At 36.3% G+C, this 26,316-nt stretch overlaps 1 protein-coding gene across 3 annotated transcripts in view; it reads right to left on the bottom strand.

Annotated features, from left to right (window-relative positions):
* Nucleotides 1–26,316, bottom strand: part of ROCK1 (Rho associated coiled-coil containing protein kinase 1) — an 87,384-nt gene that overhangs the window by 54,648 nt on the left and 6,420 nt on the right. Inside the window, exons 1-2 of one of the 3 annotated variants that reach the window (XM_080339208.1) lie at nt 17,152–17,208; nt 938–1,019 (exon numbers count right to left, since the gene is read on the bottom strand). Coding sequence is in view for 2 of the 3 variants with exons in the window: in XM_080339206.1 (XP_080195332.1) it covers nt 938–1,142 (205 nt within the window). In the remaining variant the exon portion in view is untranslated. Of the gene's footprint in view, nt 1–937; nt 1,340–17,151; nt 17,209–26,316 lie in introns of those variants that run through there. The other 2 variants (XM_080339207.1, XM_080339206.1) reach the window with 2 other exon arrangements.

Raw genomic sequence — 26,316 nt, 5'->3', positions numbered from 1 at the left:
AGCAAAGATTAAAATTACTTTAGTCAAATTACTTTATATTTGCTACAAAAGCCATTTATTACAACATTTAATTGAGATGCTTAAGCCTGTAAAAATCCAGTAACGTAAGTTTAATTTCAAGGCTTGCCCTTTCAGTCCACAGGCAGAAACAAGTCTCAAATCAGCAAACATCTCTGCCATGATTTCCAGAATTTTTCAGTTTGGCAGCCTGTAGAAAAGACTTAACTCTTAAATGTCTTTTTGGTTTTGCAGGTTTTTTTAATTATGAAAATTATGGAAATATGACCCCTATCAAAAATAAATCAGCTTTATTAATTTAAAATGTTATGATGAAGCAGAACGTACAGGAAATCTGAAAATGGAAAAATACAAAGTAGAGAGGAATTCTGCACACACATCAGCTGCATGCACAAGTAAATACAGCAACTATGCAGCACAAGAATTTCATGAGATAATGAAAAGAGACCTTTACACTAAAAAAAAAGAAGTCTACACAACACATGCTCCGGTCTGTCGGTGAACAAATTTTTAATATGATTTCTTGGCACTGTATACATGTTATGTCATTTTACCATTAATTGTTTATGATGTATTAGTACAAGAAATCACAAAGCAAGTTATGGGAATCCAAAGGGTTGCCAAGGACAAAGATAACAGGCCTTTCTTTTAAAACGTTTTGTGCCACTGAAAACAATGCCATTTACAGAGGCAACAAACTTGGACATTCAATTGCTGGGGGTTAGATTTGCACAAGCAGTTGTCAGTTCTCACTGGGAAATAAATAAATTATCAGGCTCTTAAAACAATTTGCACCCAAAAACTTAATGTATCCCAAATCCTTAGTTGCCTTTCAAATAGCTACAACTGCTTTTATTTTTTATTTTGGCTGGTATTTATAGTCTTTTGTTATTTAGTAACTGAAACATTAAATACTTACACCTGTTTAAGAAGTTATCAATGTTTTTATTTTTTCTTAAGGCAGGAAAATCCAAGTCATATACCAAAGCATCTAATCCATCCTGGGGAAAAAAAAAAAAAGGCAAAATTAAGTGTTTGGAAAAATAATCACACATTATGCTAATTAAAGAGACAAGATAAAAAGTTACCCTATCTATTTTCCATACAAACAAAATAATTCCCATTTACTTAATGATTCAGTTAGCAGTTAAATGAAACAGCCGTCACTGCTCCACTTCCACTGAACTCTTCAAAACCTAATTTCTATCCATCTCCAAACAAATATTCTTCTATGAATTATTAATTACCTTAAATAGCTGCATATTTACATGAAAAAAAAACATTTTTTTTCCAAAACAACAAACAGAAATTCTAATGAAGCTCATCAATGCTAAAAAGTCACAAAATCTCACACAGTAGGCACCTGAACATTATGTGGCAACTTGCAAACAGGACAATGATGGTAATTTAATTCCAATAGCAGTCAACACCCACTTTTTACTCATTGGATTCAAAAGGAATTTTCATGAAAAATATATTGGCTTCATGCATTCTAACTAAAATCTAGAAACAAACAGCCACAAGCCCATCTGGTATTACTACAATGGAATACACCTCTACAAACAAAACCAAACCAAAACACACACACAAAAAAAAAACCAACAGAAAAAATAAAACAATAACTAAGAAGATATATGTTTTAAAGTTTTGTTAAGTGCCATAAACTTCCTGGTTTAAAGTTTGTCTAAATTTTACAACAGGTATACATGATCCTTCAATGGACTGTATCTTCTCAAAGAAAAACTAAGATAGATATTTTGGTTGAAAACCAGAGACATGGTATCTAACAAAAAACAATCAAGTATTCTAGGGAATTACATCACGAAGACTCAAACAGTGTTAGCTGGTGTTCTTTCTCAACTAGGTAATGTTTAAGTGGCAACTGCATAGAGGGGAAGATCATAAAACAGAAACGGATGGATATTAACAAAGCATGCTAGGGAAATACTGCTATTTACTTGTCCAATTCCTACCTGCATGTCTATGCTATCTGTGATTGGCAGAGAGATATTAGGCTACACGTATCTTTGATCTGATCAGTTCAGACCTAATTAGACTGTTTTCAGTTTTTATAAAATTATGCAATACAGGATTGAAACCTGACCCATCAAGTGTGTGACTGCGACGCCCATCAAGTAACTATGCCCGAAGAAAAGCTAGAGTATAAGTTTTTTGAAAGCTTATTTTTCAGGAATATGTATTAGAGAACACACTTGATCTAAATTTAAAAATTAGGTCTTTGATCCTTCACTTCAAATTCAAACCTATTTTTCCCCTCAATCTAAGGGAGATTTTAAGCTATTTAAAAAATCAAATGCTATCAAAATCAGAATTATTTATATGCCTGTAGTCCTCACTTTTGAAATGTGTGAGACAGAAATTATTTACTTCAGATATAATGAGAATAAGCAGTAGAATCATGTGAGAATTTGAAAACAGATGTAAAGAAATAAATCTACAAGGATAATGAGAATTACTTTAAAGGCTGGATGATAATACATTTGTTAATTTCATAAAAACATTCCTGTTTGGAGTTACCTCTCCATACAGTGGCTTAGTTTGAACTAAGAAATGTTACAAAGAAAATTATAAGAATCAAGAAAAACATCACAATATTTTCACAGTACTTTAAATAAATAAAAGTCATGTTTTGCATCTTGAATGCATTAAAGGATCTTCTTTTTTGACTTACACTGATGATGAAAAAAAAAGCAAATGGCAATGAAAAAATATTTAATGGTCAGTAAGATAAATAAGAGAGTAAGAGGCCAACAACAACTTGGACTTGAGACAGATGTACAAATAAAGCTATGCAGGGTAAGTGTAACTTAGTGAGAAATACTCTGTAACCTAGCAGAAGACATCTTTACCAAAGATACATAGTAAATATCCAGGAAATCCACTAAAAAATTTCAATTATTTCATAAATTCAACAGAGAAAGCATGATAACTGCTTGTATAGCAGTACAAAGTAGACTGGTAGCTCTATGCATCAAGCCACATGCCATGAGAAGCAGTAGGCAAAGAATATCTATGAGGCCCCTAGGTCACATCCAGGTATTGTCAAAAGTAGATCAGTGATGGTGATGAATTGCCAAAGTTTGGGGTCCTCTCTGCCCATAGCCTTCAAAACTTTTCCACACATGAAGCAGAAGCATAACAAAATTCTCAAAATCCTGGTTTGCTCTGGGGCAGAACAATCACCTGCATCATTTCATGGTTTGTTTCAAAAGTTAAAATTCAGTCTCTCTCTTTAGAGGAGGGGAGATTTTAAACACTGAATACAACAACACCAGACAAATGGAAATATTATTTTTTAACATCAACATATAAGCCTACGCAGATAAAAGTACAGAAAATGTCACAGTTTCATTGGTTTTTCAGGTATGCTGTGTATTTTGGTGTGTTTCTTTTTAAAAGCTCCAAAATAAAGATGAAAAATAGTACACTTTTCACAGGCAAAAGCGAATTTCGATCAGAATTCATCATGAAAGCATTGCCTTTCAGATTTTAGATATGAACTCTTTCAAGGAAAACACTTTAAAAAAAACTTTGAAATACAGATTCAAGCTACTGATCATGCATTCAATTCAAATTATACTTCAAAATCATGCAAACAACATCTAAGAGATATTACCTATTTAAAGGGTTACTTATTTAAAAGGCTCTTCAAAAATCAGCTCCTCTTTGCTACAGTATCCAGAGAAGAAACTATCCTGGTTCAATACTTTCATGTAAAAAAAGGTAGGGGTAGCACAGTGACTCTATAATAATTAAGAAAATTGTAAACCCTTAACTCTCAAAATCATTAATTTCTTCAACTGAAGTTATGTTTCTTGAAGGAAAAAAAAAAAGCAACACCAAAACATCACATTATTTTAATGGTGGATTGCAAATACAAGACTACGCTTAAGGTAATTTTAGAGAATTGTGAAAAATGGAAGTAAAATATTTGGAATGTCCAGTGTATAACATAAAACACGGAATAGGCTTTTATTTTGCTCACATTAGCTAAACCAGAGGAACTTGTGAATGCTACAAGCTGTCCCAGTACACAGGGAAACACAGAAGCATGGCTATTTTAAGTGGTATCACGGGTGAACAAATGGGGGAGGAGCACATAAGCTCAACAATGAGGATGCAGTGCCAGCTGAAAATGGTGCAGGTCACAGAGATGGGAATATACTATAGAGTTTTAGCAATAATGGTTAAGAGAAAAAGGGTAAAGGTCAAATGAAAGGAGACATTGCTGATGAGATAACTCATCTGTCAGCTTTCTTGTTTCAGTTTTACTCAGTCTATCAATATGCCATCTGACATTTTTCAGAAAGGAAGAAACATCTCTACTTCAAGACATAATAAACGTAACTTCCTCCTCTTAAAGAAAATGGATACTAAGATGTCATTATAATAGGTAACCATACATCAAATAGTTTAATAATGCTTTCTTAAATAAGGTCTCATTTTTATGATGGATTTTTCCCCACTTGGATGGGTTCAATCTATTTTTAGTATGTATCTTCTTTAAATACAGCACATCCTCTATGTCTTAGAAATACATACTGTAACTTAGAGGTATTTTCAGGTAATGCGAAGTTCTACCTTATTCTGTCTTTGCAGAGCAATTATCCAGTTTAGCTTTGAGGTCTACACAGACATTTTCCTTTTATGCTAATAGTTAAATTAGATTACTAAAATAAATAGGTTTGTAAAAGCAAACATATGACTTGCACTTACGTCTAACACAGAAACAGTATTTCAGAGGAGATTAAAAAAAGAACAGGAGAAAAATCTTCCTTTCTAATGTCCTTGACTAAAACAGTTTTATGGCCTGACACAGTCTTTTCTGTATCACATTTGTTTAATGAAACTCAAGAGTTTCATAATCTATTTAATATACCTCATTTTATTCTGAAATTAAACCAAGGTATACTAGTGAGCCATTACAATATGCAGAGAGTTCTTCCATATGAAATCAATATTTCCATATATTCTGTTGGTTTGGTTTTGTTCATTACTACACCACACTGAGAACTTTCAAAAGGATGGATATATGGAGTGAAACCAAAGGTCAGCCTGGACTCATATACTGCCTCTGGAAGACTATGATAAGGGTGTCTAGAAAAGAGGATAAGAACAAGCTCAGTATATGGTAGTACTTCTCTGGTGTATTTGTGAGCCAGAAATGGCACTGACATACTTAACTGCTCTAGCCAGAATTTTCTTCAGTGATTTTTGTCTAAACACTTTCCTTACCTGTTTTAATCTCTTGCATTTACAGCACCATATAGATATGAATTCCACCGCCTACAGGCCACGTTGAAGTCTACCTCATGTTGAGCCTGCCATTCTTCAAAGCAACGACTCTTTACCCACCTGCCCCATGACACAGCTTTACACACTTCTATCATTTCTCCCTTGGTCATCTCTCTTCCAATTATCCTTGTATGAAAGCTATTACAATTCCCACCACTGCCCCCCGCCTCCCCACTGCTTTTTTATTTCTACAACATAGTTTTTGAATCGAGGTGAAAACTGCGTATAGTATTTAAGATGTGAGTGCACCATAAGTACACAATGCAGTACAATGTTTCCTGTTCTGTTCTTCATTAAATTTTAAGTTATTGACTGAAATATCTGCTTAGTTTTTATGGTCACTGTGTACGAAATTGATTATTTCACAAAACTAGGTACTATAAATCAAAGCTAGTTCAACATTCAACAATAAAAGTACATAAGGATGAGAGGTTTTTCTCCCATGCACTCACTCAACATTAATCAATGCATAAATCACCTACCACTTTTAATCACCCACGCATCACTGAATATTGATGTCTTCTGTGATTTGATATAGCTTTCATTTCTACTACTCCATCATAATTAATTGTTATTCACCATTTTTACATCACTTATGACTGTGAAATAGCACAGACCACTTATATTGTATACTGCTCTCCCTGTTTTGAATAAACTGATCACCAGCTCTCCATTCATTCATCCATCCATCCACTAAACAAGCCTAGCCCAAAGCAGGTTAGTTCTGATAAAAAGCTTAAATAAGAGTCTCATCAAAACTTTTTGTTATCGTCATACTCAGAAATTACTTGAAGGAATTCCACTAGATTTGCAAAACATGACTCTCCTCCAAAATACATGAGTTAGCCCTTCGCCATCGTAACACCTACAGGCTCACTTGCTCTGCCACTGGGACGAGGGCTCCTGCATTATCCACACTACTTTTTTCTTCAATAGAAAAAATAATACAAAAAGCTGTATGTTTACCAACTTCCTTACTACTGTTGTCAAAACAGTTTTAATCACTGATGTAGATAAACACTAAGGTTATACATACAATTACATGCCTTAATGAAACACAAACAGGTACAAAAAAGATTGATAAATATTAAATCAAGCAGTCTCAGCATTTCAGCAATCTTACTACTTGCGCTATTTTGTCAAAAAAAACCCTTCTCTAGTACCACTTTAGTTTGAGAGAGAACCTCCAACATGAACACTGTAAAGACAGATTCCAGTATAGAAACTCCTCTAAGTTTCTTCATGAAGAAATGCACAGAAAGATTTCTCCAACAGCCTTTTCCTTTTCCTTCATTTTTTTCTAAAAATGTAGAATGCAATAACATAGAAGTTATCACTGTGGGTGTCAAGAGGTTGGGAATGATCTCTTTTCAGTGGTGCCCAGAGATAGGATGAGGGGCAACGGGCACAGACTGAAACACAAGAAGTTTCATCGGAATATGAAGAGAAACTTCTCTACTTTGAGGGTGGCGGAGCACTGGAACAGGCAGCCCAGAGAGGTTGTAAAGTCTCCTTCTCTGAAGACATTCAAAACCTGCCTGGACACATTCCTGTGTGATCTGGTCTAGGTGAACCTGCTTTAGCAGGTGAATCGGAATAGATGATCTCCAGAGATCCCTTCCAACCCTAACCATTCCGTGATTCTGTGATTAACATACATACTATCTACACACTCTATTAGCATTTCATTTCTTAGGCTGTTATGCTATTTCTTCATTAGATTCCTCTAAAATCTATTGGTTTTCTTCTGTGTGACTTATGCAGTCTCATATTAATTGGATTTTTACCCACATTTTGGTCTAAAAGCTACTTCCAAAGTTTTAATGACTATACTGGACTGCCTTACTCTATAACTACATTCTTTATTCTCAAAACTCACTACAGTTTTGTTATGCTGGTTTTATTCAGATGTATGAATTAATATTCATGAAATTTTATAGCAAAATTTACTGCTGGGGTATTTAAAAATATACTGCATTAACTACTTCAATTCAGAAGAACATATCTCAGGATCCACAAGTGATATAAAGTCAAAAAAACAGTATACGATCTACATTATTATGGTACAGTTATAGCATCTTTGTATTTTGAATTTTTACTTCATATATATTTCATTATGACATAACAAGATGCTGGAAAGCAGCTCTGCAGAGAGGGATCTGGGGGTTCTGGTTGACAGCAAGTTAAACATGAGCCAAGTGTGCCCTGGCAGCCAAGAGAGCCAACCATGTCCTGAGATGCATTAAGCACAGCATTCATTGCCAGCCAAGTGAGGGAGGTGATTGTCCCACTCTGCTCTGCACTGGTGCGGCCTCACCTGGAACACTGGGTGCAGTTCTGGGCAACACAGGATAAAAAAGATATTAAGCTACTAGAGAGTGTCCAGAAGAGGGCTACAAAGTTGGTGAAGGGTTTGGAGGGGAAGCCAAATGAGGAGCAGCTAAAGTCACTTAGTTTGTTCAGCCTGGAGGAGACTGAGGGGAGACCTCATCGCGGTCTACAGCTTCCTCTCAAGGGGAAGAGAAGGGGCTGGTGCTGATCTCTTCTCTCTGGTGACCAACGACAGAACCCGAGGGAATGGCAGGAAGATGTGCCAGGGGAGGTTTAGATTGGACATTAGGAAAAGGTTCTTCCCCCAGAGGGTGGTGGAGCACTGGAACAGGCTCCCCAGGGAGGTGTCACGGCCCCAAGCCTGACAGTGTTCAAGAAGAGACTGGACAACACCCTCAGACACATGGTGTGAACTGTGGCATTGTCACATGCAGGGACAGGAGTTGGATTCGACAATCCTTGTGGGTCCGTTCCAACTCGGGACATTCTATGATTCTATAATAATATCATCTACTGGAAACACATGATAAAGAAAAATGTATTAAATCCAGTTGAAACTTTGTTATTGAGACACTTGTTTACTATTTATCTAGTATTCCAAGAAAAAAAATAAAACCACCTTAGTGGGTATTATCAGCATACAAAATTTGCATTCCTTGGACTGACTGGCCATTACCCAAGTGTATCAACACTGAACGAGCCTATTTAAGTGCTGTAAGTGAGAAGCAGGGTTTTATATCCTATTTTCAAACACACATGAAAAGTAACACCTCAACTCCATCAAAAAACAAAAACCAAACAAAAACCAAACAAAAACAACAAAACAAACAAACAAACAAGAACACACAAAAAACACCCTAGGAGTTTATTTGAATTGTTGGAATTATCAGATCTCTGAATTGTCAGAAGGACCTGCAGAGGCTGGAGAAACTGGCAGAGAAGAACCTCATGAAGTTCAACAAAAGGAAATGCCAAGTTCTGCACCTGGGGAAGAACAGCCCCAGGGCACCAGTACATGCTGGTGGTGGCTGACCAGCTGGAAAACAGCTCTACCAGGACCCAAGGTCCTTCTTGGCGGACAACAAAGTGACCATAAGCCAGCAATATGCCCTCATACCAAAGGCAGCCAACAGCATCTTGGGCTGCATTAGGCAGCGTGTTGCCAGCAGGTCAAGGGGGGTGATCCTTCCCCTCCACTCAGAACAGGTGAGGCCACACCTGAAGTGCTGGGTCCATTTCTGGGCTCCCTAGTACAAGAGAGACATGGACATACATGAGCAAGTCCTGCGAAGCGCCATAAAGATGATGAAAGGACTAGAACATCTCTCATAGTATGAGGCTAAGGGAGTTGGGACTCTTCAATCCAGTGAAGAGAATGCCAAAAGGGGGAATATCTTACCCATGTGTATAAAATGTGAGAGAATGAAGAAGACGGAGTCAAACTCTTCTCAGTGGTGTGTACTGACAAGAGGCAATGGGCACAAATTAGAAAACAGGAGATTGCATCTTCTTTGACTGCAAAGGTGATCAAATACAGGTTGCCCAGAGAGGCTGCAGAGACTCCATCTGTGGACATATTCAACACCAGACTTGACGCAGTCCTAGGCAACCTGCTCTAGCTGACCTTGCTTGCGCAAAGGTGTTAGACTAGGTGATGTTAGGAGGTCCCTTCCAATCTCAACAGTTTCATTTTATCCACAAAGCCAAGCTGTGCTTTTGGTTTGCACAAAGGTAGTTCCGGCAAAAAATTAGTCTGTCAAAAATGTCCTTTAATTCCTTACCAGCGTGGCAAGAGATGAACAAGAAGGCTTCATTACAAAGTTTAGCTTTGCATGAGTCACATTTTTCAGCCCTCCAAGTAAGTCCAGAGCAGCCATTACTCCTTTGTGACAAGGACAGACTTTTTCTGATGCTACTAACTGAACAAAAGAAAACCTTGGACCCCTCTTTGATACTTAAGTCTTTTAGGGAATACTGTACTGCAACTTCAACGGTAAGGAAAAACACACACATACAGTAATTTCCTCTAAGGCACAACATTTATACTTTTGTGGGTTTTGTTTTTTTAATAAAATGAGCAACTGTAAGTTTACCTGAGAAACAAGTACTGAATAGGTCTATACAACCCGTTTCAGGCAAGAACACAGCTTGAAAGCCAACTTCCAGGCCAATGCCAATAGTGCTACATTTATCTATCTCTAACCAAGTACACAAAAGATCCCTCTATTTAGTTTTAAGTTAATCACATTCATTTATCTTGCTGTCCAGAGAACAGAAAACTGCAATTTCATACTTTGTCTTTAAAGCATAAAAGTCAATGTAGAGAGAGTTAAGGCACTTCACTTAAGAATTTTCATTACATTGTTAGACTAGGCAAAGTATACAAACTGACACATAAGCCTGAGTACAAGGCACTTGATTCATCACCCATTCTTGTTGCCAGCATGATACAATTCTACAGAGCTTGTTACTTCTTAATATCTTGCAATACTCATAAAGAGCTTTTGCAAATTTAGGTTAAATACATAGCCTTTCACAAAGATGTTTTTTAAACTCCATAAAGAGCTAAGAGTTTGACTCAGTAAAGATTTAAAATCTCAATAAGGAGATCTTGAAACCTCAAGGTAAGATTATTGAAAGCAGTATGGATTATTTCTTTCATTTCAGTCTCTTCAAGGAGTGATTCCATCTAGAGTTGCAAACTTCACCCATATCACATTCTGTGCAGTTAGAAACATAAGTACAAGTACTTGCATACTGTTCAAATATCAACTGTTCAACATTTTTACTGACAGATTCCTAGAGGATGCACTTACTACATGACTCAGTAAGTTATTAACTAATATAGGTATCTCAATATATATTCACAGACACACACACACATATATCAAAATATACACTGTCACTAACACCAGAGCCCAGACTCTCAATATTGTTAACATTCATATTAGCATGGAAGGCAGCCTCAGGTGCAAGTCTATGGACAGGTATACAGACAAGTATGCTCTTTCACAGGCATGTAGTTTTTCCAAGTGTTGCTGTTTTTTCCACTGCAGCAATGAATCTTACTGCCTGAAACTTCTCCTAAAATGAAATGAAATGCAGTGCAAATCTGTGAAACTAACTCATATACAGTAAGCATGCAAGAGTACTGTCAGTAACCAGTACACACACAATTCAGAGAACCTACAAGCCTCACTCAGGCTTCTGCTAAAACTGAGGGCGAGTCATAGTTCCTCCACACCAGAGCCCACTGACTAGATGCACGAACCTTGGATCCATAGATCTGTTCTGAATGACATCTATTCAAGGTTCTATTTTATGCCTAAAATTATGGAATGTTCACATTGTCTGAAGATGCATTCCAGACAATGTATTTCAGTGTGTTTTTTCCTCCCCTCCAAACGCAAACTTCCAACACTACATTACAACACTAATTTCACTACACTACGATATTTTGTTGTGGTTAATATATCCAAGCTTCAATTTATTACATTAGTGGTTTATTATTTCAATTTAGCATCAGAATTAATTCAATTTAATATTATGTCTTTAAGAATAACTATCAGATGAGAGAGCAGTATCTTCAAGGAAGATGAAGCATATAGAGTAAAATATCACTAGCAATATATTTCAGTAAAATTAATGCAGAAACATGCATAACAGATATTGTTTGAAAATAGCTAAGGGAGATGTGTAATAGCAGCAAAAACTGATTGCTATTAAGTCAAATTGTATTCTTTCATTTCACAGCAAGTGAGATCTCTGGATATTTGCAACTTTTTTTCCTCAAAAAAAGATTCTCCTGCCTGAGTCGATTTTCTCTGTGTTTCATGAAGTACAAAACTTCCATACAAAATGTGGCACATTATGTCATCAATAGAATATCTTACATTAAAAGACTAAACCAGTTGTATAACCACCTGGAGGGCTACACAGATTCTTGGTATTCGAATATGTAAAAAATAAGAAAATAGATTGCATACTCTAGGTTTAAATTATTTATCAAGTCATATTTGTCTCACTCTACGATTAAATAAAGCATAAGTACACCTTCTTAAAACTGCCCTTTTCAATAAAACTGTATTAAATGTGCATATAAAGCATATATATTTAAATAGTGTTAAAAGAACAGGGAGCACTGGTAGCTGAAGAACTGACTGATGTTTATCACCATGGAAGCATCATTTCACAATGACTTCAGCACTTGGCCTTCAGAAGTGCCTCATGTGTCTAGAGTTCCCAGCTACTCTAACAACTGCAACTAGAGATGAGCAGCCAATCTGACATACAGCAGGGTAACACTACCCACAGAAATACCTCGTGGGGGGAAAAAGTGACCTCACATCCTCTCAAGTTCTCAAAGTTAGCACATTCACCAAAATTGTAAGGCAAGCCCTGCTCCCCTACCTAAAATGTAAAATAATTACTTAAGAAAATTAAAAGAAGGAAGAAAAAAAAAAAGCCAAATCTCACTTGTAAATTACATAAACAAAAGTCCTTTGAGGTCCCCACAGCTTTCTCGGTTATCATGCAAGGACAGATTCTTATAGATCTACCGCTTCTGGTTTAGAAGTCTTAATGTTTTCATTTAAAACACACACACTTAAAACTACCAGTTTAGACCTATGGGAGTCAACACTTCAAGGAACACTCACTAGAAAGGAAAAGATAGATAAAAATTATGGATGCAAATACTGGTACATAACTTCCCTTCAATAAACAATATAGAAGACAGATCAGAGATATTAAAGAATAAAAAACTGTTCCAGCTCAAAAGCCTTAGGCTTCTTCGGGCAGCAGCCTGCAAGGAATCAGGTGAAGACTTCAATGAAAGGAAAGCAACTGCACAACTCCTCTGAGAAATAGTGTTGTTTAGCAAAGGAAACAGAATCCCCTCCTCATCTGTTGCCTGGGAAACTGCTGTCTGCCTCTCAAGATTTTTTCCAGGCAGGTATCTATGAAGCCAGACATCAGGAAGTTGGCTTTAGTCAGTTGGACAAGATGAGAATTAGCAAGATACTAACACGTTCTTGAGAAGAAACATAACACATTATTGCAAACACCACAAATACAAGTGCATTAGCCCTTGTAAAGGCTGTTTAATATGCAAAGCAACTTTAGATCTCTTAGCTTAACACATTATGGTAAAAGTAAATTCTCCCATCAATAGCTTAAATTGCTGCCACTAGCTGCCCCACTAACACCTTTGAAAAATGTTATTTCTGCTATTAAAAAAATACACACACACACAACATTAGCAGCAAAGTTTGCAATATAGTAAGTCAGTGAAGAAGGGAACTAGTTTTTCTATAAAGCAACAATACCTCATCAGCTATATAATACTACTTGTTGTCACCTGACCTGGATTATGTTTGCTGTAAACAAAACTGTGTGTTAACTATAGATATAAACAATAAACTTTTTCAATTAGAGGTGAATAGTCATGACAGAAGTTCAGAAATGAAGGTTATGAAAGAATTATACTAAAAATACTTTGTAGAAATTGAAATAGTAATTTGGAAAGCTGTATGCTTTTCTTTAGTGTCATATACAACCCTGTCTGAAAAAAATTAAAAAACTGAAGTTGAGCACAGCTCTAGCAGAGAATAAACTCTGAGAAGCTTCTCTGTGCAATCTCCTCTCAGAGCTCTAGTTACATTTCTGCAATAAACATTCCATCACAAGCAATCACATGTCAAACAGATATTTGAAATATGCAACTAAACAAGAACGTAACACTACTTAAAAATTTGTGCATAATTATGCAGTTTCTTAATACAAACCCTACCAAAGCCCGTGGACTTTTTTTTCATGTACTGATTAAGAGAAAAAATTCACTTTCAATAAAGCAAAAGAAATATGTATACATAAAGCCAATGTTTTTCTATATTTATTCTTTTTTTTCCATGAAGAATATAGCCACAAAAATTATTTCAAAGTAGTGGGGTTTTTTTAAAGTAGTAAAAATTTCATACGGATTACTTTAGATATAGACAAGTTACTTCTACCACCAAGTACTAAGATTCTTCACAACTAACTGGATTTTGCCACTAACAAAAATGAAACAGCAAGTTTCCCACATTTTTCAAGGATTTTCACTGCTAATATAGTACAAAGCACTTTTGCTAACAATTTTTTTTCCAGAATCCAGAATTCAATGCATTAACTTTATAAACTGACCTACAACAACACACTTTTACCCACTACCCTTTAAACAACTAAAAAAAAGGTGTGATAAATAGACATGCTCTCTTTTTCAAAATCCAACTGAAAATAAAATAACATATACAGACAACACCAGTAGTAACACAATTTTTAATTAATACTGGATGTTTAAGTGTATTTTCATGCCAATAATAATGACTACTTTCAGGTCAATAAATACTTCAACGGTATTTAAAACTAATCTCTTCTAAGGAGTCTTTTTACCCTTTCTGACACCATAATATAGTTGTGAATAAAATCTTCAATGCTTTGGACTGCATGTAAAAAGGAGAGGTGTAACTACAAAATCAAAAACCTACATGAAAACATGGTTCCATATTCAAGTACTGAAATGCCAGAGCAGAACCAAAGCTGTCCATGGAAACTTAGGGCGGCTTTCTCCAATTGCATGATAATCAGTAAGGATTTTATCATATGTAACACTGAAAGAATTCAGATCAGTTTATCTGGGATTTTCAAGTACTGTATTCCAAGACTAGAGGAAGAGAGGAACTATTATAAATTAATCAGTAGGATCTAACACTTAATTTCAAAAGGGCCAAGAGATTATGTGATTTATCAGGTTTGCAAGTTCACTTAGGGAAACGCAAATAAGTTTTTCTGTGTTCCCTTCAAGCCTTGACAAAAACTAAAGCCATTGACTTCATATACCACTAAAGTATGTCCCAACATTTCCAACACAGTTGCTCAAGCATGAAACACAGTTCTAATACAGTTGCTCAAGTATGAGACATAAACAGCAGAACTTCATAAAACAGTGGTATTCAACTTTTAGAACACTCGACATTTTCACCAAGTTGATATACTGCTATTGTAGGGATGAAAAATACTAAAATTCTAAGAAACAGCTGAAAACCAACGCTTCCACCAAGTTTTCCAGCTTCATTGATATGAATGAGTAAGTCAGTTCTTCCCTAATACTATTCTCCCAACATTCCACTTAGAACTTGAGCAAAACACACCCCCCTCCCAAAGAGGATGCAGCAGATTGATATATGGCCTCCAAAGGCATGATTTTCTTTTAGATTTAGAAGAAGGGAGAAAACAAATCTTAGCCCAAGAGGAAAGAGAGCCAGGGCTGTCTGGACCATTGCCACTACCATGGAATCTTGTCAAAATCTCTCCTGCCTGTCCTTACAAGGGAGCAAGGCTGAGTTTGGGCTGATTAACTTAATCTCTACAGGAGACGAGGGTGAGCAATGTTTTTGTCACACCATAAAAGCCTGCCATGAAACAAATCGGAGCACACTAACATTACATTTTCTGTTCTTCCATCCCACAGACTATTTTGAGTAGCTGTCACTTTGTTTCTCATTAAGCAGAGATCAAAACTGATGAAAACGTGTTTTCTAAAAAGTAAAACAAAAGCTGATGAAAGATTGTGTTTGGCTTGCATCCAATTTCTATATGTGTTTTTTTTCCCAGCATTTGTTTTACAAAAGAATTTTTCCAATATTCAATTAAAAAAGAAAAAAAAGCCCCCAAAAAAGACCTACTTTCTTGGAAATCTGTATGAACTACGGGACATCGTGATACTGTATGTGTAGATATATATCTATAACTGGTGGTTCAAAAGCCATGTCTAGTCAAGTCAGGTAGTAGCTGCTACTTTCCACCCATATAAATTTTGTGTACAACACCTAGTAAAGCAGGTTCCCAATCTCTAAATATGGCAAAATATCAACAAGTGATATTCCAGAATATAATTAAAGAGCAGTAGCATTGTTTCAAGAATTTTGAGTTACACCTCCTGCACTTGATTTCCTGAAGTCCCTGCTGGACCACAGAGCCAATTTCTGAAGAACTACATAAACAGCTAAATAAATTCCAACCCAAACTATTCTATGATTCTAAATTAATGCATGTTAACAGCCGTTTACCAACCATGCTAATTTTGTAACTGAAAATATTTACCTAGCCTCAGAGACTTAAGAGGAAATTTTAAAAATTACATCTTTTGTGGTATTCAAACAAAATTCACTGGCATTGAAGTAAGCTCTGTTATTGAAGTTAACTAGACTCTGAATTACAGATAAGCGATTTAATTTAGAAAAGGAAAAAAACAACCATTTGGCATTAGGAAATGTCTAACAGCAGGAAGTGTGTTTGTGTATATACATTCTGTATACACATCAGGTTATACATTTACACATCATAAATAACCAGCCCTTAAAAATATATTTTTTTAAATGACCTATCACTTTCATTTTGATTCACATTTTTAAAACTGCTGGACAGGAGATATATGACAGACCAAAAACTGCAAGAAATACACTCTTTAGCACTTGAAAATGTATAAGTAGTTCAATGATGCAAAGCTGTACATGTAAGACAAAGTCTTCAGAGAAGACAAGCAATGCAGCATTTCATCTAACAGTGTCATGTAAAACACACTCAGAAAAAAACTTAGTTTCTTTAGTCAAGGTACCGCACTGTATGACTTGGAGCAAATAAAAAAAGAAATTAACTTCATCTCTTTTTTGAATCACTGTATATCAACATTCAGACCAGATCATATTCAACTGTTTAGAGCTTGCTTTCTTGCTCCTTCCAATTTGGATTTAAGGGACATGCACGTGAACTGGTCCTTTCTTAATAATTTTGTCCCTTTATCTACGTATCAAACTATGACATGACAAATCTCAATTCTTACGTTATCTTACCTAATTGAAAAACCTCTTAATCCATTTATTCTCTGGAAGATGACGCAATCAAGTTCAACAGATTCACTTATAAGTAAATGTTTACAAATGAGAATGCAGGTTAAGAGATAACTATATCACTTACGAGATCCTTGACTATAGTTCTTTTTTGTACTAATTGCTATTAGGAAATAAGAACACGGCAGAAGTAAAAGAGTCAAACCAAACCCATCTAGGAATAGACAAGTTCTGAAAAACAGTATGAAAGCTTATGACTGTCCAGAAGACAAGAGCAAGAAAATTCAGAAAAAAGAGCTGAGTAGTTCTAAATTCTCACATGCTGTTTCTACACAGAAGTTAATCTTAACAACTTAAAACCTTCTGAAGATCTTACAACCTGACTTGGTCTGCTTCTAAAAATGGTTGAGTATTGTGAGCATGTCAAAAACATATTTTGATTTTTAACTACCAAAATGCCAAGGCCTTCAATAAGTATGGTAGAGCCAGAAGTAAGACCTTAAGAATGACAAAGCCAATATTAAGACATTATAACTTAAATTTCTTATCCCATCCTGGGAACAAATTTGCTGCTTTCTGTAAAAAGCTAAATGCATACCTTCAAGTGTCTTCAAAGATAAATTCATCTGTCAAGAGTCAACCACCAACACATTGTATCCCGAACTACTTGAAACACAAAAAGAAAGCTGATGGTAAACAGATGACTAAAAGATATCCCTATTTAACCTCTTTTCCTTGCCACACCACAGAAATAGTGCTTGACTTTGCCCATTTGGCACAGCAGATGTTGGAGCAGCTACTTTCTTCAAAAGTGAATGGAGGATGCCTTACATAACTGCAACCTAGAAAAGACCATAACCACTAGCTAGTATTTGATTTGCCCATGCCACAGAGTTTTCCTAATGCATTTTTATCCCATACATCTCCTGCTATTAATTAATGTAGCTGCCCCCTCATCCTAAAAAACCCGAAACATAAAAGGAAGGTAAATTTTAAAAGGCATATATCTAAGTACTACAGCTACTGCATGTAGCACAAAGGCGGTAGCTGTATTAGGCACTGACTTAAAAAACAGAGACAAGATGCTGTTGCAGCAAGACTGTGGCCTCACTCTTGATGGACACTGACTTGGACCTGGCCAAATCACCCTAACACTCATCTGATTACAAAAATGAAATTCCGAAATGAATCTCTGCCACTTTTAAGTTTTATTACAGAATAATAATTTGAGAAAAAAATAAACTTGAAATCAGAGCACAGTCTGGGCATTTTTAATTCTTAAGGCTCCATCAGAAAGACACTTGATTCAACCAACTACTTCAGCTATCTTTTGAAAGTGTATCAATGTACATCCTTGAAGTCATGATTCTATGCCCAAATAAACTACATATCTGCATGTGGTAAAACTTAGCTGTTGCTTAATGAGAGTTGACTGTATATAGTAACAATCTTTAATAATCCAAATAATTACTGCCATTCTCATGAAAAATAATTATATCCCATTTACTGAAAAGTTCATTCTATGCTAATTCTTAATTTGGAGAGTTATATAGTAATTGAGCAACTTCTCACCTGAAGCAATCATGAGACAAAACCTACAGAGCGTGTAAGAACTCCTACTAGCTCCGGATCGTTTTGCAAATTTCTCTTCGCTTAGCAGAGATCTTTTCCCAATCTAAATGGATAATGTGAACTTGATGGTTTAAGTATTGGGAATATCTTTTTTCCTCCTTCCAGACAGAAGGAGGAATTTATCTTCACTTGAATGGTATTAAATATCACAAAGAAAAAAAATTAATTCCATGGGAGTCACTTTTTCTATTTCCTTTTAAAATTCAGATAAATTGCAATTTATAGTTGTCATTTAGAATGAAAATTTTTTAAGAATATATCTAGCAGCAATTTATCTTTTCCTCCATTTAGAAACTAGATTTGTTGCATATGCATTCTGCGGTTGAGTTTCTTTCATCTCTTCATACCACTAGATTTAAAGATTTTTCTCTGTAAGTCTCTTTTTTTTTAAAATTCTGACTAGATCTGATATTACAAGACAAATGACATGAACACTGTGCTGCTCAGCATAGATATCATATCCTGTACAGTGTGACCTCAGAAAATGGGACCTTGATAGCTATGGCTGAGAAAGCTATTTGTACATATAGTTTCTGTAATTACTGTGTGCTTAACTAGCTCTGCTGCAAACACATAGTTGTGCTGATTCAAGAACCTGACTGATGCTTTGAAACCAAAGCTAAAAAAAGACAAAAAGGGGAAAACAATGAGTGAAACACTGTACAGGTATTTTCTCAAAAGCTTGAGAATCACAGAACCATAGAACAGCCCAGATTGAAAGGGACTTCAAAAGGTCATCTAGTCCAACCCTTCATAGGAAAGGGAGCCTCCATGAGGTTATCTTGAAAACCTCCAGTAATGGGGACTCAAGATTAAGTATGTCATCTGGAATGCACTTTCCAAAGAAGAAGAGGCCAGAAGCTTCTCCTGAAATCTAGAGATTTCAACTAGCAAATTTTTCCCTGTTTCGTGGCTGGGTAAGTTGCCTTTCTCAGGAGATGGTTAGTACAACTTGTATTTTAGCTGTAATGGTCATTTAAAATGGGAACACGTGAAAGAAGGATGGCTCATACTGGCCACTGATGCTACACTTACTATTCTAAGAAAGTCAAGATCTTGAGATAAAATTAGGTTCTTTACGTCCATATTTTGATTAGAAGCTTCTAAAGAAAACTCAAAAGTTAGTTTCTTCTGTCTAAATCAGTTAGTTTGGAAGATGATTTGGATGCCTGACTTTTTAATATTTAATACTGTGTGCACAGTTAAAGCAGTATTTTGTTGAGTACAAATGATTGTTATTTCACATCATGATTGATTCTGGAGGGGCCTCTGGAGGTCATGTTGTCTAACCCTCTTGCTCTGGCAGGGCCACCTAGAACAGGTTGCCCAGGATGGCTTTTTGAGTATCTCAAAGGCAGTAAACTCCACCACTACTCTGGGGAACCTGTGATTTTCTACTACACAGCAGTAAGTTTATTTGATTGACACTCTATAGCAGAGAATAAAGTTCAGCAAAACTAAACAGAAAAGTCATCAGTATTCATTTTGCATTTATCTGCAGAGTTCTTTAAATGTTTTGGCCTTCTTAAGTTGGTCAGTAAACCTCTATGTAGCCCAAATAATTTTCTGAAAGGCATCTGCCACAAGACCAGGGAAACTCCTTACACGGAGGCAATTGTAGATTTGCAGATTTCAAGCATAAGGGTTTGTATCTGAGAGGACAGTTGCTACAAATTGGTAAACTCATTAAATTTAATCCGTAACTGGACTTGAAACACATTAGATGTAGAATTCTTCTGTTGGAGGAAAAAGGAAAGAATTTGCCTTGCTCTGATGTCCAATTTACACTCTAGAAATGCCACTTCACTCTTTCATGATTCTGAACCTTGGTAGCATTGTGATTTCTATATCTGTGGGGGAGAGGTGAAGAGGGATGAGAGACTGCCCATGGTAGAAGCTGAAGTGCAAGGTGTCAGTACAACAGGCACCATCTTCCTGGGGTGTGGATGCCAGAGTCCAGTGTGTTAATTCCACCACTGAGATCTAGGAGCACCTTTGACTACAAGTGTGAAGTGACTCTGTGTTAAGGTCATTAGGAGGGGAGGAAGCCTCTCCAGCCAGATGATAGAGTAGGAGTTGATGGTGAAGATGCTTCAAGGAGGAGCAAAGCTGAAGGTAGGACACTGAGTTTTTGCTGGTTATTGTTTCCTGATGCCTTTTCACAGATGCCAGGTTGGACAGAACAATACCAGGCAGGACATGAAGCTGTAGTTGAAAACAGAGGTAATACTGGTGCCGCACAACTTCGTCTTGATATTATGCACAGCTGTCAGTATTAGAGGAGGAATCATACAATTTCCTCATGAGCCCTTCTTTGTTATGAAATCTTATTATAGTAATGTATTATTATACTAACTTCTTCTTAGAAAGTAGCTTCAATTGTAAGCATGCAAAGAATCCTGTCAGTACTAAGCTGAAAGAATTTACTCTCTCCTTGCAAAGAGGAAAGATTCTTCTGCCACTTCAGTCTACCCAGCAGTTTGTTTCTTGCTCTAGTACATCTTCTGTGACCTGCTGTCCTCTTCTGTAAACTACAATTACCATTAAGTTTGCTATCAATTAAACAATTTCCAGCACATCCATTATATTGTTTCTGGTGGTGTTGGGACCATTCAAACCTGGTATTACATGCTATGTATCCTCTTGTTAGTAATACATGACCAAAAATGGTGCCAACCAAATGGTAGACTTATTAGGACTTGTTGGTTTTTTTTTGCCCTGCTAGTATTAGCAATAATTGTCACAGCTTTTGAAACAGGGACTAACAAAGATAGTGATGGAAATAACAAAACGCCTGTTAAGGCTTACGGACTGAGAGCTGAGCTACTGAAGTGATCACGTGTTTTGCTGGGTTGTTTTTTTTTGGTTGCATGTTTTGTTGTTTGGGTTGTGGGTGGGGTTTTTTAATTATTTAGTTATTTATTTAGTACACTGAATTTGGAATTGGAGATGTCATTAAGAAGCTAGACTCTCTGTAGATAACAGATTACCATGCTTCCTGGAAAAGCTTTTGTCTTCTGTCTTTTACTAAAATGCTTGTGGCTATTCTCAGCCTTTCTAATACTCCACAAATTGTTTTGTACATATAGATTCTGGGTGTAGCACAACCTTAAAGTCTTTGGAGACACTTTTGGCTTGTAATATCAAACAGTTGGAGAAATCTCCAGAACCAGTAACATTGTTGTTCTGAAGCAAGCTGTGAAGACTCTTGTTAGGTCCACCATAATCAGGAGAACTCTGTCAAGATCTCATGCTCTTCACTGTCCAGATCAGTTAATTTGTTTCACTTCTACTGCAGAAGTAGTAGTCAAGTTCTGATAGGAAGAGAGACTAATTGGACAGGCAAAGAAGTAATCTTGTCAGCAATGCCATATCTGTCTATACACAGGCTGTCAAGCTAATTCTTAAGTTCATGCAATGGATGCTTACCTACTATAAATTACTTCATTCTTAATAGTTTTTAAAAGTAACTGTGTGGAAAGTCAACCATTCCATTTTAATACTTTCTTTTGTTTCAGTAAAAATCTCACCTGAAAAGACATGGAAGTTGAAATCAAAAGTTGCTGTGCCATATTATCTTTTTTTTTCCTCCTACTTAGTAAATGAAATATCAACAAATACAGACCACTAGTGTAGTATAAGATTGTGATACTGTCCTTTTGTACTTTTGACTATTTCTAACTGCAGAACACAAAACAGATTTCACTTACAGAATGGTGGTAGGGAACAAGAACCAAAAGAAAATGCTCTTTGTGTAGAACTAAGTCTTGTCTCTCTGTAAGATATAAATACAAATATGAGGTTTGGAAAATGGGCAGGGAAATTAGGAAGTTTATAATTAAAGATGATTTTGGGGTTGGAATTGTTTGTTTGGCTTATGGTGACTTATGTCAGGGCTTCTTGATTTCTTCAGGCTTTCTGTGAGACTGTTTTGAATTTCTGTTTCCTGCATCTAAAATAAGGAAGTACTTTTTTCTTTCCTCCTCCCTGATTTGTGGGTTTGATGGTATGGAGGCAAGCTATTGTTTGTACTCTTTTTAAGAGACAGGGAAATTTCACTGGTGGTACTATAGTGTATCTGAAAAACCAACATCAAGCTTCAAGCACATGTGGCAATGACAAAACTCCACAAAAAGAATTTTTAAACTACATAAGAAGCAAGGTGTGAGTCTATGTATAACATACCAATGAAGATGCAACGTTAAACTGTGTTATTTTAAGATAAGCCATTGCTCTCAGATTCTCAAGTATTTTGAGATAGAGTTTTATTTCCTTTACTTAAGGATAGACAGATAGATAGGGGAAACTAACTTATCTGAGCCTAAACTTGTGGCTGCAAGATACTGTTTTTAAGTAAAAAAACTTAGTTTGTATATTAGTATATACTAGTACATGAGTCTAAAAATTACTTTTCTTCAGGATAATAAACTTTTACAATGCCTTAAGTTATTTAGTTGCATGGAAACTTTAATGTTCATAAAGTTTTTTGGTCTCTAACTACATAGACTGTGTGGTAGGCATTGTATTTTCTAGGGGGGAAAACTGGAGACAAATTAAGAACAGCTCATGAAACGTGATGCTTTTGAAGGAAAAAGTTCAGTACTGCCAGGCTGTTTGTGCATTTATATGAAGCTGTTGAAATGAAGATGTATGCATTTTAAACTATGTTTAAGTTTATAAATTACAGTGACCAGTGCTCAGCTGAAAATGCTCAGTAGTATAACAGGAGGCTGTTCCTGTTTGACATAGTTTCCCATAGTGCAATCACTGGAGGAAAGGGGGAAAGATCACTAAAATGTTTTATTGACCTAATTAGTTTGAGGGTTGTAAGAAGTAAAGTTCATTGGTTCCCTGAAATAATTCTCCTCCTTGTTAGCCTTATGTACAGAGTAGGTAGTGTTTTTCTACCTTAACAAATTCACATGCAACTATTGCTTGCCTTTTACTTGACTTCTGAAGGTGTGCTTCCCAGGTTTCCAGGAAAGCCTTTCTGTGAAAAGCTTCATTAATCACTCAAGATCATAATGAAATAAATGAGTTGGCTAGAAAGAAAGATTTATGTTCAGTCCATTCACGGTAATTTTATATATATCACATGAAGTCCTGACGTGCATTTTCCTTTAAAATAAAAAACCATGCAAATTCAGTTGAAGTACTCAAACTTCAGAGTAACTAATAGGAGTTTTTGTTTCCAATACAGTGAAATTACAATTTCCTACTCCAGATTTTGTTAGAAGTAACTATATTGAGAATATTTCTATATCCTGTGTGATGACATCAAAATGGCACAAAGAATTATCTGTATAAATTTCGCTAGTATGTAGTTGAATTAGAGTTCATTTTGGTGAGACATCAAATATATTATTTTAAAAATATCTCAAGATCTCTCGGTAGTCAGGGCTTTTTATTCAGGCTGTCAGCCTGACACAAGTGGGGTCTTCCATGCGTGGATAGTGGATACTGTTCAACATGTTCATAAATGATCCCTGAAGGGATTGAAAGTACCCTCACCAAGTTTGCTGATGACACTAAACTGGGTGGTGAGGTAGACACATCAGAAGGGAGAGTCATCTTACAGAGAGACCTGGACAGGCTCAAACAGTGAGCAAGTAAGAACACCATGAAGTTTACCAAAGACAAATGCACAGTCTTGCACCTGGGACAACATAACCAAAGAACGTAGTACGTACAGACTTGGATCTGTGTGGCTGGGGAGCAGCCTTGCTGAAAGAGCTTGAGGTTCCTGGTGGACAACAAGCTGGACATGAGACAGCAAAGCACTGCTGCAGCACCAAAAGCAAACTGGATCCTGGACTACATCCCCAGGAGCATTACTAGCAGATATGAAGATGTGATCATTCAACTCAGTGCTGGTCAGGCTGCATCTGGAGCAGAGTTCTGGTCCCCACAATTCAACAAAGACACAGACAGAGTGGACAGAGTCTGAAGGAGGGTCACAAAGATCAAAGGGCTGGAGAACCTGCCCTGTGAGGGAATACTGAAGTTGTCTTCCTGGTGAAGAGAAAGGCTCAGGGGGACCTCATCACAATATTCCAGGACTTAAAAGGCAGCTACAAAGAGGACAGAGGTTGTCTTTACACAAGGAGCCACATGGAGAAGACAAGGGTAAGTGAGTACAAGTTGCACAGGGAGAGCTTTGTATCTATATAAGAAATAAGTTATTTACAATGAGAACCATCAGTCCCTGTAACAACTTTTTGAGAGACACAGTGGAGTCCTCATTACTGGAGGTTTTCAAGATAACCTCATGGAGGCTCCCTTTCCCATGAAGGGTTGGACCAGATGACCTTTTGAAGTCCCTTTCAATCTGGGCTGTTCTATGGTTCTGTGATTCTCAAGCTTTTGAGAAAATACCTGTACAGTGTTTCACTCATTGTTTTCCCCTTTTTGTCTTTTTTCAGCTTTGGTTTCAAAGCATCAGTCAGGTTCTTGAATTAGCACAACTATGTGTTTGCAGCAGTGCTAGTTAAGCACACAGTAATTACAGATACTATATGTACAAATTTGCTTTCTCAACCATAGCTGATAAAAAAAAAGTTAGACATCCAAATCATCTTTCAAACTAACTGATTTATACAGAAGAAACTAATTTTTGAGTTTTCTTTAGAAGCATCTAATCAAAATATGGACATAAAGAACCTGATTCTCTCTCAATATCTTGATTTTCTTAGAATAGTAAGTATAGCATCAGTGGCCAGTATGAGCCATCCTTCTTTCACGTGTTCCCATTTTAAATGACCATTACAGCTAAAATACAAGTTGTACTAACCATCTTCTGAGAAATGCAACTTACCCAGCCACGAAACAGGGAAAAATTTGCTGGTTGAAATCTCCAGATTTCAGGAGAAGCTTCTGGCCTCTTCTTCTTTGGAAAGTGCATTCCGGATGACATACTTAACTTTGGGTAGTATGGGCTTTTCTTTTTTAGCAAATAATGGTTAAGAAAGCTAAGACTCCACACAAACAATATTTTCAGAGCGGTGAGTGACTACACACAAAAATTGCTATCTTTCATTACTACATTTTAGAGGTAGATATCTAACATCAATAGACTTTATCAGGAAGTATCAGTTTTCCTCTGAATATATTCATACCTTGGAATTTAATACATATGAATGCAATGCAGCACTATCTAGATACTATGCAGCTTACAAGAGAAAAAAGTTAAAGACACAGTTACTCAATATTTGTGTAACTATTGGAATTCAAAGATTTCTGAGTTATATTTTTAAATTAATATTATAACTCATGAAAATCTGCAGGGAAAAAAAAAGTACATATTCCAATTGTGCTTCTAGATCAATCATAAGTTCTATAGCCCGGACACACGAGCTAGAAACACATTTAGGTAGCTACAACCTACAGCCCAAAATAAAGGTTTAGTTTGTATACTGTTTTCTATAGAGGTTTCAAAGCATCAGGTCTTTGTATCATCTCTGACCAAGAAAATGGGGAAAAAAAAAAAAGAAAGAAAAAGAAAAACTTCCACATATTTCTCAAATTCATAAAAGAAACGGGAAAATGAACACATAAGAAATTTAAGAGGGAAAGGTAAAATAAGGAAATCAGCTGGATTTAAACTAGGACCTATTAATAAAGAGATCTTATGTACTGTCCCCATGACAGTCTGTATGGTATAAATATTGACAGGGAGTGGTAATCTTTCAGTTAGTTAAAGCCAATCTTTTACAAGTATCAGAAGAGACTTTGACCCGTACTCTAGTTAGAAGCTGGTACTGAGCCTGTGCTAGTTCTCCTTCAGCAGGGTGGGTAGCTAACCAGACCAAGCAAGTGCTGCTTGCCTAGACAGCCTCTAGACTGCTGTAACCGAAGATGCACCACATCATGTTATACTCTGCTGATGTTGTTTGGATGTCCACTAATACTGAAAAGCCCAAGAAAAACTTCACTGAAGATTACACTACAGGAGATCAAATTGACTGAGTAGAGCAGAACACCATAGACAAGGAGAGCTCCAAACCACATTTTCACAGAAAGATCAAGTTTCAGCTCTTGTTCAACCACTGCTAATCCAGATGTCTATTTCAGCAGGCTACCCAGAAAGCTAAAAGATGGTATTATCTGCATTTGTTTTAAAGGAACTATAACT

This window comes from Nesoenas mayeri, assembly GCF_963082525.1.
Source record: "Nesoenas mayeri genome assembly, chromosome: 2".
Taxonomy (NCBI): Eukaryota; Metazoa; Chordata; class Aves; order Columbiformes; family Columbidae; genus Nesoenas; species Nesoenas mayeri.
This window is presented reverse-complemented; position numbering and strand designations above follow the sequence as displayed.